Source organism: Spermophilus citellus (genome assembly GCF_964194105.1).
Source record: "Spermophilus citellus genome assembly, chromosome: 7".
Lineage (NCBI taxonomy): Eukaryota > Metazoa > Chordata > Mammalia > Rodentia > Sciuridae > Spermophilus > Spermophilus citellus.
Window position 1 is genome coordinate 94,383,952 of NC_138188.1, and position 18,157 is coordinate 94,402,108.

The window sequence follows — 18,157 nt, forward strand, 5'->3', positions numbered from 1 at the left end:
TCTGTTCTTAACTGGTATATCCGCCCTCAGGATGGTGGTTACCAGGGTGTGAGGGTTGACTTGGGTGCAGGTCCTGGAGGTGGGGTATGGCACTCACAGGTCCCGATGGGGGGCTGCACCTCAAGGATTTCCTTTGGGGCCTACTTTTGTGATATGGGCGCCTGGTCTTATCTCCTCATCGTGCCTGTAGACCTCACAGTTCCTGGTCTCTATGTTAGTCTCTAAAATGTGTCTCATTTACCCTCTCCTTTCCACTTCCTAATAAGGGACCTTGCTCTCTGGAAGTCTTATGTATTGCCCTTTGACAGCTGTGCATCCTTTGCGGACAGCAGTTTTGTACTGGGCTGTCACGGTGCTAGGTTAGCAGCTGCTGGGGAGAGGGAGGAGTTAGAAACTATGGGTACCTGGCTATCCCGTGTTCCAAACTGGTAGTTGCCCCAACTAAAGATGGAGATGTTGGTGACCCAAGATGGAGGCAGCTGCTTTCAGTGAAGGGGTGTCAGGTCAGGTGGGTGGGAGCTGCTTGATGGCATTGTGCAACCTGTTCAGAGATGGGCTCTGTGGCATGTAGAGTTGTAGCTGTTGGCTGTCTTCAGAGCCTTGGCGATGTCCGCAGGTGCAGGCAGGCTACTATGTGCATAGGGGACTATGGCAGTAGCTGCCAAGTCCCAATATGGAGGTGACGAGGGGAGCCCCATGTTGGTAGATGGGGGTCCACACGGGAGTGGCAGCTGGAGTTCCTGTGCGTGGATAGTGGCTGAGTGTCCTGCATGGGAGTGGTGTCTGGGAATTTTGCACTGGTGTTGATGCTAGTGGTCCAGCTAAGGCACCCGCGAGACCTGCATGGGCAAGTAGACTGGAGTCTGGAGCCCCACGCAGGCACTGGTGCTGTAGTTCCTGAGAGGGAGCAGCTGTTGAGGGGTCCTCAATCACTCTCAGAGAAGCAGTATTCCCACTAGTTGAGATCCAGGTCACAGAGCAACACAGAATGCCGCCTCCCTCTGGCCTGCCATCTTGGATCCCCCCCTTCATAAGTATTTTTGGAAATCCCTAAGAAGTCCTTAGGTGCTCTAAAAAATATTATTCTGCCTTGTCCCTTTGCCATGCCCAGCTCCATATCACTGCTCCAGGGTCTCTTTATAAGTCTTCATTCTGGTAGTTCTTTTTAGTCTGCTTTCCCCACAGATCTGGCAAGAGACCCTTCTTTTCTAAGTACCCCAATGCACTAGCAAGCTCTTTTTTTGTTTAAAAGACTTCCAAAGAATCGGCCATTTTGGAGAGGAACTTGAATCCCAATCAAGAGAATGAAAACTTTGTATAAGATATGGAGGCTGAGAGTCCAGTGGTCTCTTCACAGGGGATTCACTTCTCAACCTCCAGCCAACACAAAACATTGCTGCAGTTGACACTGTTCTCCTGGATCAGGATTTCATCACTGGTGCCCTTTTACTCTAAATTCAAGATGCACACACCCATGGCACAGTTCCGGCCAGGAAAAACAAAACTTCAGTAGTCACATGCTCAGGAACACATCACTCTAAACTCCCCTTTTCTCTCCTGCATCAGTATTTTTTCTTTCCCTCTTGTATCATTCCCCTCAATAAATAAATGACTGTATTGTCCATACCTTAAGACAAATAGAAAATGCTCCCTCTATACTAGATTGTCCCACAGATACTTCTCCATTGTTTGGTACCATTTACATAAACCTTGAAGTTTCCTTCTCCATTCTGTCACACATTTTTCTAGTTCCTCCTCCTCTTTTCCTCTTCTGTCTTGAATTTACTCTATTCAGTCTTTGGACCTCTCTAACCTACAGCCCCTGTCAAAGGACATCAATGAATTCCACTGTTTCAAATCTCATCTTACTGGACCCCTCAGGAGCATCTGACACTCTAACATTCTCTTGAAACATTTGCTTTTCTGGATTTTGAGCCATTGTACCCTATGCCCTCTGGATTTTCCTCTTCTCTTCCTGGCAGCTCCTTTTTCTTCTATGGTTCCTGGACCTTAAATAACAAAACATTCCTGAACTCCTCTAGTGAATGTCTTCCCTACCCATACTCATTCCATAAATGATTTCATACTCCAAGGCTCCCCAAAACATATGCCAATAGAACCCAAACTTACATCTCTGCCTGTTCAAAGAAATGTCTGTCAAGAAAATCAAGTTAATATTTGCCAAAATTTCTGATAGATTCTTTTTTTCTTTTCTTTTTTTATTGTTAGTTGCTCAAAACATTACAAAGCTCTTGACATATCATATTTCGTACATTTGATTCAAGTGAGTTATGAACTCCCATTTTTCCCCCGTATACAGATTGCAGAATCACATCGGTTACACATCCACATTTTTATATACTGCCATACTAGTGTCTGTTGTATTCTGCTGCCTTTCCTATCCTCTACAATACCCCCTCCCCTCCCCTCCTATCTTCTCTCTCTACCCTATCTACCGTAATTCATTTCTCCCCCTTGTTTTTTTCCCCTTTCCCCTCACTTCCTCTTATATGTAATTTTGTATAACAGTGAGGGTCTCCATCCATTTCCATGCAATTTCCCTTCTCTCTCCCTTTCCCTCCCACCTCTTGTCCCTGTTTAAAGTTAATCTTTTTCTCATGCTCTTCCTCCCTGCTCTGTTCTTAGTTGCTCTCTTTATATCAAAGAAGACATTTGGCATTTGTTTTTTAGGGATTGGCTAGCTTCACTTAGCATAATCTGCTCTAATGCCATCCATTTCCCTGCAAATGCCATGATTTTGTCATTTTTTAGTGCTGAGTAATAGTCCATTGTGTATAAATGCCACATTTTTTTTATCCATTCATCTATTGAAGGGCATCTAGGTTGGTTCCACAGTCTAGCCATTGTGAATTGTGCTGCTATGAACATCGATGTAGCAGTATCCGTTTAGTACTCTCTTTTAAGGTCTTCAGGGAATAGTCTGAGAAGGGGAATAGCTGGGTCAAATGGTGATTCCATTCCCAGCTTTCCCAGGAATCTCCATACTGCTTTCCAAATTGGCCGCACCAATTTGCAGTCCCACCAGCAATGTACAAGTGTACCCTTTTCCCCACATCCTCGCCAGCACTTGTTGTTGTTTGACTTCATAATGGCTGCCAATCTTACTGGAGTGAGATGGTATCTTAAGGTGGTTTTGATTTGCATTTCTCTGACTGCTAGAGATGGTGAGCATTTTTTCTGATAGATTCTTAAGCTCACTTTTTTTTCTCAATTTGACAATTTCTCAGTTCTTTAAAACAATTTTACTAAGTTTTTTTTTTGTGTGTGTGCTGGGGATTGAACCCAGGTCCTTGTGCATGCAAGGCAAGCACTCTACCAAATAAGCTCTATCCCCAGCCCCAATTTCATTTAGTTTTGTAGAATTGTCTTTAATTTTTATTTGGGTTTTGGAAGCCTATGTTTATATAATAGAATTTTGAAACTGAAAAGAATAGAGATCAACTAGTTTAATAATCTTGATTTATAAATAAGAGAGTTAAAACTTAAGGAATTAAAGCCCAAGGGCATTTAGAAAGAAGTAATGATCTTTTTTTAAAAAAATTGAATGAATTACTTAAATCCCCATAGATCATAAAGTATTTGACTAATTAAAAGATATTTCACAACAAAATTAAAAATAAGAATTTAAAAAACAAGATAAAGAGAAAAATCTGTTAAAACACAAAATTTGGGCTACAGTAAAAGATATAATTAATTCATCTTTAAATTTTGGTGTGCAAGTAAATGTATTTATTGGTGAAAGGGCCACTTGAGTCATTCTCAGAGCAATGGAGAGTCTCAAACTCAGGCCCAAACTCAGACAGAGGTACACTAGCCTCTCCGCTATGGGCTGATATATTAATTTATTTTAAAAAGTAATTACTGTAATCTGCCACATAAAATACTGCCAAACACATGTTGAAGTTTTTTACATGTCTGCAATAAGCTGGAGCTAGTTGGCATTTCTAAGTAAAAATACATTTTAAAAATTTGTTCGTTAAGCACTGCTCCTGAATAATAGTTTATTTGAGATGATTAATCATTTGAGACCTGCCTGTAGACATAGGGCACCACATTATAAATCACATCTTATTTTCATTCATAGGGAATGAAACAATATTCATTTTTTGGACATGATTTATCATTTGCAGGTTGTGTCTGCTATCGTTATGGGCTAGGAAAATGGATGGGTCATCTTATTAAAAATTTGAAAAACCTGAGCAGAAACCACTCTGTATCTTAATATTAAGATGTGTTGAATTACTGGCTGGAAAGAAAGGTTACAGATGAGTTCCTCTGTTATAAGCTAAGTGAAAGACATGCTAGCACCTGGACTGTGAAACCATTTCACGCAGGCATTCTTTGAACTGTTATTTTTTAAAGATACTGACAATTTATACATATTGTGTCTTCTTTCAGAAGCATGGGGAGTAATGCAGGTGTCAGGCCTTGAGATAACAGTTCCTTTTTCTTTTGATGCAATTCCTTCCAGCTCTCAGTGACATGTAATCTCCAAGTTAAAGCGCTTGGTACTATTTTATGAAATGCCACTTTCACCACCTGATACATTCCTCTGTTCCCAGCTTGCCATTGTGAAAGCTGGTTACTAGGGGTGTTGTCAATGGGAGGATGTCATAGGTAGAGTGACAGTCTGATGACAATAGTAGGATGTCTATTGTAATAATAGCATCACTCACATGAGGCTGGCAGGAAACTTAATCAAGGAACAAGAACAAATAGTCATGTGTTCTTGTCAATTTTCTTGACTAGAGGGGCACAAAGCTATGGTCCTGGTATGACTTCCTAGACTGTTTTCCTATAGCTGTTTAGTAGTACCACCTTCTGCAAGTCTTCCTCATGATGAGGACAGAGAACAGGCTTTAGGATCAAATTTGCATTACTATCCTAGCACTGCCAGTTACTGTGTGTCTTTAAGAAATTTAACTACCCACTATGAGTTTCAATTTCCTTATATGTACAATAGAAGTAAATATATGCATATTGTAGGATTGTCCCGAGGATTGAATGAGCACTGGCATAGTGGAACGTTTTCATAATTGGTCATTGTTGATGACATTACACATAGGACTAAGGAAAACAAATTCATTTATTTGAATCTCAGGCTTCTCTTCTATAAAGTGGGGAATAATAACACTGTCTTTGCAGAATTTCCATAGGTTTTTAACATGATGTATGTAAAACATTTAACCTAGCATCTAGATGCAATAGCTAATCAATCATTTTATTACAGCTGCCAATCTAATTAGTCTGCAATACATACTTAGTAAATATAATCTTAAAGGACTGTTAAGAGCGATATTCAAGGTGAAAGAATATCATTAGACAGTATGGTTATACAGTTAGTACAGATAGGTTCTAATCTCAACTCTTCTATTTATTAGACTTATGACCTTGAACAAGTTCTATAACCTCTGTGTGCCTAGGGTATCTTATCTGTAAAATGGGAAGGACACAGTTCTTATCTTTTGGACTTTTTGTGAGAATAAAATGAACAAAAAATGAAATGCACTTCAAGTAGCACCTGACACACAATGAATACTAAATAATCATTCCCTAAAAGAAAGTCCCATTCTCAACTATTTAAATTTACATGCATACATTCATACATGGATGTGCTCACTCACAGATAAACACATCTACCTTGGTTGGTTGAGGCTGAATAAGAACATGCAGTATTTAACTCAGTACTGACTTTGGCTAAGTTAGGAACGTAAGTAGTGAATTATTCATAAAATGGACTTTAATCATGTAAATTTTTTCCTTGTTATAGGGTTGATGAATATTATATTGAAGACACACCAATTTACGGTAATTTAGATAATGTAATCCCAGGTAAGTTTTATTCTTTCATAACCTATCAATAAGTAGACCCACATAATTCTACAAAGAATTTGACAAAACTCATTTTTCAAACACAATCATACTTAAAAAATTCCTTGGAGTAACTATAAATTCAAATATATTTAGTATTTCATTTAGGATATGCTTCCAATGGTGTATATTAAAAATTGCATTGATACTAAGAGTAAATCATCATCCTGCTTTTCTATATTCTCTTTCTTTCACTATAGTAGTAATGAGAATACAGGAAGATCCTTTTACCATGCATTTTGGCACACAGAGAATTCATGAAATAAAGTTATTTCTAGAAAAGAAAATGATTCACAGAAACAGTGCTTTGTGCTCTATAAACAAAAGCAAATCTGCTGTAAATAATATGGAACAATAAATACTTCCTCTGGATTCCTGGGTTCTAACTGGTTCTTTTTAAAATAGACGACCTGGGGCTGGATGGATGGTAGATAGGGAAAGAACAGCTAAATCATCACTAGGTGATTTACACATTTTTGTTCTTATATAACAAGTGCTCTTCAGTTACCAGCATCCCTTATTCCTTGAATAACCACCTAAAAAACAAAGCACCCTAGATTCCTTGAAATAGAAAGCCTTGGTCTAGTCTCAGAACTGGTGAGAAAAGCTACCGCCCTTTCCCTATCAATCTCCACTCAATTCAAGAGAGAAGACTCTGGGGTTATAACTCCTGTTCATCTCTAAGGACCAAACACAGAGATTTCCTATAAAGTACTAGATGTAGCTGAATATCTATACTCAAAACAATATGGAACCCTCCAAAAATTAGAAATGTGAGATTTTTATCAGATCCAAGAATTTTCTTAATTATATCTTTAATTGCAAAATGTCCTCTAAGCACTGAATTCTAAAGAATCAGAAACTATTACTCAGAAATACATTGTTAAAAATAATTTGCTCTCTTGTTTCCCTTTGCAGAATTGTTGTGCCTACTAGTAATATTTGAGAATTTAAATTCTCAAGTATTCTATTGGCCATACCTGTAATTTCCATATACAAGTAAGCTCAGGTGTCATTTCCCCATAATCTGAGTTAAGTGTGTACTGGACTGGGTTTATGAACCTGCTATTTAACAACAGGTGATTTTGATGCAGATTTTTTTATCGACTATGTTTTGAGAACCTTGGACTATTTTTCTGTGTTGCTTTTTCAGAAAGGGTAGAAAGATTATTAGGTATCTTTTATCATAGTAATGGATCTTTTTTCTCTGAGGGCAAATTGGTGCAGTCCATATTTCTATTAGGTAACTGTGCATCCTAAGTGGGGGTATCTAGTCACATATTTGGAAGAAGAAAGATATGAATGACTCAAAAAACTCATCCTCATAGGATGAAATATGTACAAGTCTGCTGGCTTTTAGACACTGAACAAAAGTCCCAAATATATAGGAACAGCATTGTACAGACCCGGACCTTTAGGTTGTGACTGGGCTATCTTGTCACTGACTATTGAGATAAAAAATCTTAATGTAAGGCTTCTTTTCAAAATCAGAATGTTTGATTCATGACTATGAATAAAAATTCTTACTCGTAGAATTATAAAATTGTAATTACTGATATATACATATTATATAATATATATATATATATATATATATATATATATATATATATATTAACTTGTACTTTATGCCACCATGTATCATTTGCAATCATATCTAAGTAACAAGGAATACAGGTAATCCTTTACACATGGGGTCTCTATAACATCTAGATGGTAGCTTAAGAGGAGACTGTCATATCCTATAATGGTAAACATTTTTTATCCCAAGGACTTTTATTTGTCTCATTATTAATGCTGTGAAGCAAAAGACTTTACTGTCAGCCTGGCATGGTGGTGAACACCTGTCATCCCAGTAGCTTTGGAGGCTGAGGCAGGAGGATCACAAGTTTAAAGCCAGTGTCAGCAACTTGGCAAGGCCCTGAGCAACTTAGTGAGACCCTGTCTCAAAAAATAAAAAAATAAAGAAAGGCAGGGGATGTGGTTCAGTGGTTAAGCATTTATTTAAAAATAAATAAAAAGAAAAGAAAAGACTTCACTATCTGATCTGCAGGTAGCAGTTTGTGTTTCCTTAACTTCTTTGCAACTCCACCAAAAAGATTGTTAAGTAATTCTTTGGGGTTTCTTATTTACATTTGAATGTTTTTTTGGTCATGTATTTTTTCTTTCACTAGTGCATTATAGTTATACATAATAGTTGGGTTCATTTTGACAAAATCATACATGCATGAAATTTAATTTACTCCATTTCAGTCCCTGGTGCCCCCCGCCCCTTTCTCTCCCCTCCTCTGTTTCCCCTTTCTTGACTCTACTGGTTTTCCTTTCATTTATTTATTTATTTTTAATGGAAGCTTTATAGGTATACACAAAGGTAGAATTCACTGTGATATAATTATATATAATATAATTTTGTCAAGTTCATTTTGCATTTTCTCCCCTTTCCTCTCCCTCCTCCCTCTGTTTCAATCTCCTTCTTCCACTTCACTGATTTTCCCTTTATTTTTATGATATCCAATCTCCCCATCTTTTCCACTTACTTTATTCTTACCTCTGCATATGAGAGAAAACATTTGATTTGCTTTTCTGAGTCTAGTTTATTTCATTTAGCATGCTGTTCTCCTGAAGAGTGTGTTTTTATTTGTGCTCACATTCTTTACTTCTTTTCGGTTGTACATCACAATCTTTTCAACTCTCCAGAAGAAATGGATGAAAATTGCTATGAACAAATGAAAGCCCGACCAGAGAGACCTGTAAATAATATGCAAGAAGCTGCTCCATCTGCACACGTGAGTTTTGTTTTTCTGTACCAAAAACCAAGTTCAGTCTAGGTCAAAGCACATGGGCATGTTTCAAGAGCATAAGAGCATTGCATTCTGATATACGCTGAAAGTAGCCTGCTGGAAATTTTGTAGCATGAATCAAATATCAAGTTCTGGGACCTGAGCTCTACAGAGCAATCAGAGGCAAGTAAACAAAATCTGAAGCACACTCAAGGAGTCAAACTTATGTATAGATACGAAGGCAAGATTTGAAGGTAAAAGCTGGATTATTCCTAAAGAATGCATTATGATTTTCCTTTCAGAATAAAAAGTTCATGTGCAGCACAAAGATAAATGTAAAAGCTGACATTCATACAAACTCACAAGAACCAGACCTCAAAAATCCATGAAAAAGAGAAAGAATAAACAGCATACCTCTATTTTAAAAGGCAAAGGAGTGTACATTGTAATATGATTCTCTGACTGAACTTTTTTTGTGTGTGTGATGCCAGGGATTGAACCCAGGGCCTTGTGCATGGGAGACAAGCACTCTACCAACTGAGCTACATCCCTAGCCCTCTGACTGTACTCTTATGGCATGAAATTGTGAAATATACACACAGTTTGTGTGGACAGGCAGGACAGAAACTTAAGCAGAAACAAAAACTCAGGAAAAATATATAGTTTCTCCTTTTCCTTCCACAATCAGTTCAACCTCATCAAACATAGCACTAACCTTTATTAAAAATCATTCAGAAGTCTTAGCCTTCATGCTCCCAAAGTGCCATAAATTTCAGTTAAAATAGTTCTCTTCAATTATATTATTTCTCCTTACTACCTTGAAATAGCATAAAGGACAGCATTTCCTAAGCAATTGTTAGGTGTCAGGCCTGATATTCTCTGCTTTATATGTACTATCTCTTTAGATGACTATGAGAAAAGCAGCATTATTATTCCCACTTTACCAATGCTTGTGAAGGTGGAAATCTTGTCCTGGGGCACCCAGGTACTAAGGATGGAAACAGAATCCAACCTATTCTGTCTAATGGAAAACATTCTGTCCCCCAAATGGGTCACATCTCAGAAACTTCCCATTAAGGTAGAATTTCTCTCTTTTTTATTTATGTGAATTCCCTAAGAAATCAGACTTCTTGAAATTTTTATTAAGCAATCAAGATGTGATGAGGTTGGGTAAAAATATAAAGGCTTCAAATCTATCATCTGATGTTCATATAATTGTAAATATATTTTTAGATAAAATATGCATGATATAATATGATCTGCTAAATCCATGATAATAAAAGGACACCTCTCATATAAGATTAAAATATAACCATCCCATCTGAAATTTAGGGATTTTGCAGGACTTTAGTTGTAAAATACTGAGAATTCTGAATAGAAGTTATTACATAGGAATTGTATAAGTTAGCTTTTTTGAGCTACATCTGGTTTTCACTCAAGTGGAAATTACACAAAGCCATATAACATTGTTAAGTGTGCTCTTTTATAAATTGTATATTTAAATATACCACTCACAAAATTAATCTCTGTTCTATCACATTCCTCTTACAAATTTAGTTTCACACATTAGAAGTAATATATTTATATTTGTTCAATTCCATTTTATTAGAAAAATCATGTTCTACTCAGCTTGCCATTATCATACTTTGTTACTTTGGTCAACCACAGAAGTATAAAAAGTCTTCAATTTTATATTGTAAAACTTGAGGGAGAATATTTCTTTGTTAGACAAAATATAAATAATCTTCTTAGCCTTTGAAAGTGATGCATGTGGTTTCGAGATTATAATTCCAATACCTCAATCTCCAATAACTAGAAAGAGTTGATCGGGAAACCTAGTAATAAAATGAATCCACAGGAATCCCATATCATATAAAATTTGAGGGATACAAGTGTGAGCTATTTCCTTTTGCCTTCATGTCCATCTCTAACCAACCTCTGCTTTCCTTCCTATGTCAGGCACCCTCTCTCCTTGTCAAATTCAATACTCATACTTATGCTCTTGACCATTTCTCATTTTTCTTTCAGGATTCTATACCTGCAAGTACTTAACTCTTCTCCATCTTACATTTTAAAAATAAATCATCACTAATTATCTAGTAATATGCATAAATATTCTCAATATTTAAAATGAAAACAAACAGAACAACAAAACTTGTTTTAACCAGTTTTCTCTCTAATTTCTCAACTGGCTCTTAACATCCTCTTTTGTTTCCATTTTTCTCTGTAGGTATACATTCCTTTACCCCTGTCATCCATACGTACACTCAACTGAAACAGTACTTATGGAAGCCTCAAGTGATTATTAAATATATAATTTTTGGTTCTTTCTCAGGAATCACATTCTATGAACTCTACAGCATTTGATAAAGTTGACCAAGTGTTGACCAGACACGTATTACTTGAAATGCATTTATTATTTGAAATTTGAAATTATTTGAAGTGCAGAAGCCAAATTCAAACCACTTTGGCATAAAAGGAATACCATTGCTCTCTATGACTGAGAGATCTAAGGGTGTATTTTGGTTTTGAGATGATTAAATATGGAGGTGACCTCCGTGTCTCCTCATGAAGTTACTGGCTTCATTATCTTCTCCTATCAACAGACTCTTTGACTGAGGGTGATCAAGTAACTGGAAAGCTCAGATTTGTTTTTCTAAACCCTAGGAAAAAGACATCTTTCAATCCTTGAATGTATATATCAATCCTAAAAATTTTATCTAATTGGATCTGGTGAAATCACATGCCCATCCTGAGCTACCCTCTATTGCTAGTGGGATCGGAGGCAACTGATGATTGGTCTAGACTTGGTTACATGCTTAGTCTTTTGCTGAACTTGGGGTATAGCACTATAATTGACAACCCGTCCAAAACTAGATATGAAGACTTTACCAAAAGAAGAGGGAGAAAATTATCAAAGAAAGAACAATAGAACAAAGTGACCGATAGACAAAAAAGAAAAAGAAAAAAAAAGATAAGCATCCTTTTGTGTTACCTGATATCTTTCAAACTTCACTGATAGCTCTTCTGTCTGGGCAAAGACAAAGCAGATAACAGTACAAGGTATGGCAGGAAACTGTAAATTGTCCAGTTTCCTGGAATACAAAATTTATGTTGGGGCATAGTGGAAATAGGAAACCTTAAAGGGCAGGATATGAATTTCAGACTTTAGTCTTTATGCTAAGATTTTGGGGGATAGGATGATAAAATGAAAGTTGTGCCTTACAAAGATACTTTAAACAAAGTACATGGGATTAATGGCAGAAGGGAAAGATTAAAGCAAGGATACCATTTAGGCAACTGTTGCAATTTTTTTTAGAAATCATTTATTTTAAGAATAGAAAGTTTGACAAAGAAACCAGAGAGTTTGTAAGCAGAACTATCTCTTCTGCCTGACAGAAAATATAAGACATCCTACTCTCAGCATGAAGATGAGTACCAATAGGAAGATATCTACTCAAGAATTAACATCTGTTAATCCAAATGTTACTTCCTCACTCCCGCATCCACAAATTGATATAATTTTGGCCTATTCTTAAAAGTAAACCCCGAATACCCAAATCTTTGGTTGGTTCTATGGCTATCCTTAAGTTTTAGCCTGGAACTTCTAATAATTATGATATCATTGTACTTTTGGACAATAATTACAGCTTCCATACATATTATCTTTATCTACTGATCATAACTGATAACTGTGAGGCAGACATTACTATTTTTATTTTTAAGGCAAGAAAGCTGAGGTTTTAAAACTGATTTTTTTAAAGTTGCTTGAGGTTCCATGATTAGTATATTGTAGAGTTGAAATTCAATTCTAGGTTTTCTAACACCAAATTAAAGGTCCTGGCCTCAGGTTTGTTGCTTCTCCAAGTTGCTCTAGCATTTTATCCTTTTTGTCATAGTTCTGACCTAGCTCTAGGCCAGAGAGACTACTAGACTGTCTTACATATTAGATGTGAATGGACATCTCCAAGGCCAACTTAAAATGAACTCAAAGGGGATTTGGGCACAGATACACAAGAAGGAAATAACAGGGAAGGATGGGAAATTTAATTCTTTGTCAAGTATTCAGTCACTTAAATGGATGTTGTTATCTTGATACTTATGAATCTTAAAGTGTAGGGAAAAAAATGGGGACTTTTGTGGGTACCATTAAATGACCTTGTAAGCACATGTAAAGTAGAACTTGTCATATGTTTAATCCCTTTCTACCATGATTATTCCCAACAAACTGAGGTATTTTTACTTGGTAAGAACAACGTAGGGTAAGAATCACCTGAGGTAAAGGTGGAGACAGGGACTGGTGAGAGTCAATCTAAAACAGTTATGTCCACTTTGAGTGGACATAAGAAAGAAATAAAAATCCAGGGAAAAGTTTCATCGAAACATTATTCAAAACTTGACAGCTTTTATAAAAAGTATGAGTGCATAAAATATCAAAGACAGTTTTCTTTTGGTGAATAGTTGTTAACTTTGCACCTTTTTCAACTCAAAAGCTTTGAGTTGGTTATTGATTTTTGTTCTGTTATCCTAATTGATGGGTTAGGTAGCTGAAGCCAAAACCAAGTTACTTGTTTTTCATAAGACATACAAATTTCAGAATTTATGAAAGTGAATGAACAGACTAACAATGAAGAATCAACGTACCGTTCTCTTTAGGTGCCTGCTGAAACACAGATGTGCTACGCCTCCCTTGATCACAGCTTCAAGGGGAAGCGCAGGAAGCCCAAGAAACAGAATGCTCACTTGTCAGAGGAGGAGAAAGACAAGCAATTACATGCAGTGGGTGCCAGCATTTCTACGACCAACTTGGCAGAAAGTTTCTCACCAGAAAGCCAGGCAATAGAGGAAAACATTCATGATGACCCCATCAGACTGTTTGGTCTGATTCGTGCCAAGAGAGAACCTATAAACCAGGCAGATTATGATCCAAGTCAATGATAATGCTCCTGTTGGAGATGGTTTTGAAGAAAACAAGATCCCCACCTAGCACAGAATGACCTGTCAGAGTGACAGTCTGATCATTTGTTGATGGGATGGTGGTTTACGTCTTATTCAGAGACTATATCCATATGCACTAAATGTAGTGCCATTAAAATTAGTGATACGTCCATGTACATAGAATATGTCAAAATGCACTCTACTGTCATGTATATCTAAAAAGAACAAATAGAGAAAAAATAAAGTGCAAATGAAAATAAAAATTAGTGATATGAATTCCCCTAAAAATTGCCTAAGTAGTAAAAGTGCAACAAAATTCAGCTTGCAAATTAAGCCTGATAGCAAAGTCAAAACTTTACAAAAATACCAAAGAGAGAAATAAACAAAAAAGTTTTAAAGCATAAATGTGTTCTGAAACATGTTAAAAGAATCATAAAAACCAATAATTCAACAACAACAACAACAACAAAGTTTTCCTCATTCACCAAAGTGAAACACTCTGTAATTAAAAGAAATGTTTGAAAGATGTAGGAGAATTAAAATACATATGTAAGAGAAGTGGGATAATCCTCTTAAGAGGTATTTTCCCAAATGGAATAGCTTCATTAGTTTAACAATTATTATGAAATTAATGTATCTTTCTTGCAACAATAAACTAATACCAAAATAAATTTAGAAATTCCACTAACTAGAGAAAATTACTATAGAAAACTGTCTATATATCCTTCTAGATATTTTACTATTGAGCATACCCATGAAAACACATCACTTGTTTCTTTATTATTTGTCACTAAAAAAGAGGATTATTTTATATATATTATTTAAACTCTCTTCATTTAAGGATATATTGTGGATTTATTCACACTGCTGTATTTAACTATATCAAAATACAGTTATATACCATAATTTTAATGTCTGCAGGTATTCTGTTGATGGATAAATCAAATTTACTTAAATATTTTGAAGGATATTTAGCTTATTTTTTTCTTTTACAAATAACATTAGAATGAGAATCTTCTCTACATGTCTGGGTAATTGTCTAATTTCTTATTAGATTAAATGCTTACAGAGGAATTGCTTTATTAAAAAGGTGTTCATATTGCAAATCTCTGTAAGATAGATTTATGAAGGGTGAAGAGTTGGATCAAACTATTCATGCCATTAAAATTCTGAAAGATACTCCTAAATTGTCCTCTATACAGTTATTTAAAAAACAAAGACCTCCTGTTATCTTTACCCATTGAGAAAGGGGAATTTAACAGGCTTATAATAGACATCTTCAATTTATCCCAGTCTACGTGCAAATGATGTGTCACTTTGGTATAGAACTGTAGAATAAGATACTTCAATTTCTTTCTTTCTGGCCAGTATTACAGATTTTATATTTTACACATTGTGATTTTCCCTCTAAATGATTGATTATCATCTTAAAAAATTATATAATAATAAAAAGTGTTTTCATACTTATCCATGCTGTTTGAATTTCTGTAATTCTCCAGTCCTTTTTATAGATTTGGGATTCTGTTTAGTATCAGTATCTTTTAGCTTTAAGGACTATTTATAGATTTATTTTTATTGTTGCATTATAATTATTCATAACAGTGGGATTCATGATACCAGATTTGTCCATGCACATAGCATAATTTGATCAAATATATTTTTTATACATCAGGTGATGAAATACACCAATGTTTGTGTATCTGAAAAAGTATTTGTTTTCATTTTTGAAAGATATTTTCTCTGAGTTAAAAAAAATTCATGTTTTGGCTGATGATTTTTTTTTATTTATCTGCAGATGCTGCTCTGCTATCTTCTCACTTGCATTGCTTCTGATGAAAAATCTATGATCAGACTTGTCTCTGCCCCTCTGTGTTTTATGTACTGTTTGATGGTGTTTGTTTTAAGATTTTTTTATTACTGGTTCTAATTTGATTATAATATGACTTGGTGGTTTTTTTAATGTGCCTTACACAGGAATTTGGTGAGCATCTTCAAAATATGTGTTTACAATTTACATCAAACTTAGAAAAAAATGACAGGTGGTTCTTTAAATATTTTTTCTGTAACCACCCACTTCTTTTTCAGGTTAGTCCATTATTTGCAAATTATCCCATATTGCACTGATGTATTCATTTTATTTCAGTCTTTTTTCCAATTTTGTATGGCTTTTCTTTCTGTTTCTTCAAGTTTATTGATCTTTTCTTGTAAAATATCTTATCTGTGATAGTTTCGGATAAGATATATCTATGTAATTTCATATAATTGGTTTTTATCTTTGAAAACTCAGTTTGGGACTCACATCCTCACCTTTCAAGTCTTTTATAAAAAATATTTAATCTTTCTTCTAACTTCTTAAATACATGGGATAGTTACGGTAACTGTTTTAATCTTTTTATATATAAATTCTATCATTTCTGTCAGTCTGAGTCAACTGATTTTTCTATTATGAGTTGTATTTTTCTGCTTCCTTTAAATGTCATTTTTTATTAGGCAGAATATATTGTGAATTTTACTTTAGTGACAGCTAATTTTGCATTCTTATAAATATTTTTGAACTCTGTTTTGTAAAGTGTTGAATTAACTAGACACAATTTGATCTTTCAGAGTCTTGCTTTCAAACTCTGATAGGACCAGAGCAGCTTGTAGACCTAGTTAAATCTACTACTGAGATGAGAACTTCTCTAGTACTTAGTACCAACCCCAACCCCAATGAATGAAAAGGTTTTCCATTTCAGCTGTTGAAAAACAGATGCTATTCCCAGCCTTCTATGAGTAATGGGCACTATTTCTCTCTCTCTCTCTCTCTCTCTCTCTCTCTCTCTCTCTCTCTCTCTCTCTCTCTCTCTCTCTCTCTCTCTTTCTTTCAGATGGATCTTTCCCCAAGTTTGGATAGTATCACTAGCACACACTCAGTATTGAACTGAATGCTTGAGGGGGACCCTTTAGATATCTTGTTTTCTTCTTTATGCAAGCACTCTCCTCTATAGTACTCTTCTTGTTTTTTGACTTCTCTTCTCCTATGACTCCATTTTCTCTGTTCTGCAAACCTAGTTTCCCTTTACCTGTGCCAGGGCCTGCAAACTTTCTGCAGGCAATACGATAGGGCAAGGGGAGGATTCATCTCATTTTTTATCCATCTTTCAGGAACCATTGATTGTCCTACATTGCTTGATGTTCAGTGTCTTGAGTTCTATTGTTTCATTTATTTTGTCTGAATTTTACTATCCAATATCCTGGATAATAATCAGTAGGGGCAAATTCAAAGGGTAAGTCTAAGATGTTATTTCATCTTGACCAGAAGCAGAAGTCACTTTATTAACTCAGTCCACTTTATTGCAATTCTACAATATATTTTTAGTTGAATTTAGTGTAACTTCATAAGCTAACCAGTACACTTTGAAATGTTAATGAGCTATGAATTACTGCTCATCATGTAATGATTAAGGGAATATGTACTTCACCTGCAAACTCAGTTTGGATTCCAGAGCTTATGTTCCAGAAGGAGCATAAGCTTTTCCATTTCAGCTTAAAAAAATGTACAGAGAAAAATAAAATAGAAAATTTATGACTAGAAAAGAGATAAATTCCAAAATCTTGAGCATTTCACTGAAAATGTTAAGTCCCCCAAATCTCAAGATATGAACAATAACTCACTTCCCTTTGATATGAAATGACTTATTTCTGTTAAAGGCACATGATCAGTCTGCTTTAAATCTCTCTCTGAGCTTTTGTCTTCATCTGATTAACAATACAGGTAACTATATTAAGACAGAAAAAGCAGAGAACATCAAATTTTAGAGAAGGGAGAAAGACTATAAATTCAACAAAAATATACTCTTCAGTTCTGTTTGTCATTGCTTTAACCCCTTCTGAGGGAAACCACCCCAACTACCCCCAAATCCTACTAACTAGCATCACAAGTGGTGCTATTAATAATTACTCAGAGGTGTATTGTCTTTAAATGTAAACATATATTCCATCACACCAATCATCAAATATAAACAATAATGCAAAAAGTGTTGGGTGTACTGGGGCACCCCAACAATTTAATGCACACTAATTAAACACCATAAGCAAATCACACAATCCTAGGGCAATCATGAGTCCCAAAATGCCTCCGATGTCACATGATTTCTCTTAGTCAATGAGAAGATGTTGTCCTTATCTGATGGTTCTCTCCAGGGATGGCTGGATGTCAGGGATTGATGGAGTCAGTCCAGGGATGGACAGCAAATGGCCAGTCTCACCCATGTCCTTGGAGCAAGGTGGTATACATTGGTGATTGATTAAACCCAGTGAAAGTCAATGTCCACTGGTTGTGTCCAGTGAGGTGATGTAATTGCAACTGGGCATGTTCTCTGCACATGTCCATGGAGCTGTGCTCCCTATCAGTTGTAACCAGTCATTGCTAAGTATGCCTATGGCTCGTGCCTCTTACAGCTGTTTATCAATTGCAAGCAGACATGACTAAGCAGTTCAATGGCTGCTGTTCCTTATGACTAGCAACTTAGTGAGTCCCAGAATGTCCCTGCATGTCTGTGGCAGAT

General features: G+C 35.8%; 1 protein-coding gene across 1 annotated transcript in view; it reads left to right on the forward strand.

The window, feature by feature from the left end:
• Nucleotides 1–14,521, forward strand: part of TRAT1 (T cell receptor associated transmembrane adaptor 1) — a 39,409-nt gene extending 24,888 nt beyond the window's left edge. The window contains exons 4-6 of the mRNA XM_081301840.1: nt 5,792–5,853; nt 8,590–8,678; nt 13,329–14,521. Of these exons, the coding sequence (XP_081157966.1) occupies nt 5,792–5,853; nt 8,590–8,678; nt 13,329–13,610 (433 nt within the window). The 3' untranslated portion in view covers nt 13,611–14,521. The remainder of the gene's footprint in view (nt 1–5,791; nt 5,854–8,589; nt 8,679–13,328) is intronic.
• Nucleotides 14,522–18,157: the final 3,636 nt, after the last annotated feature.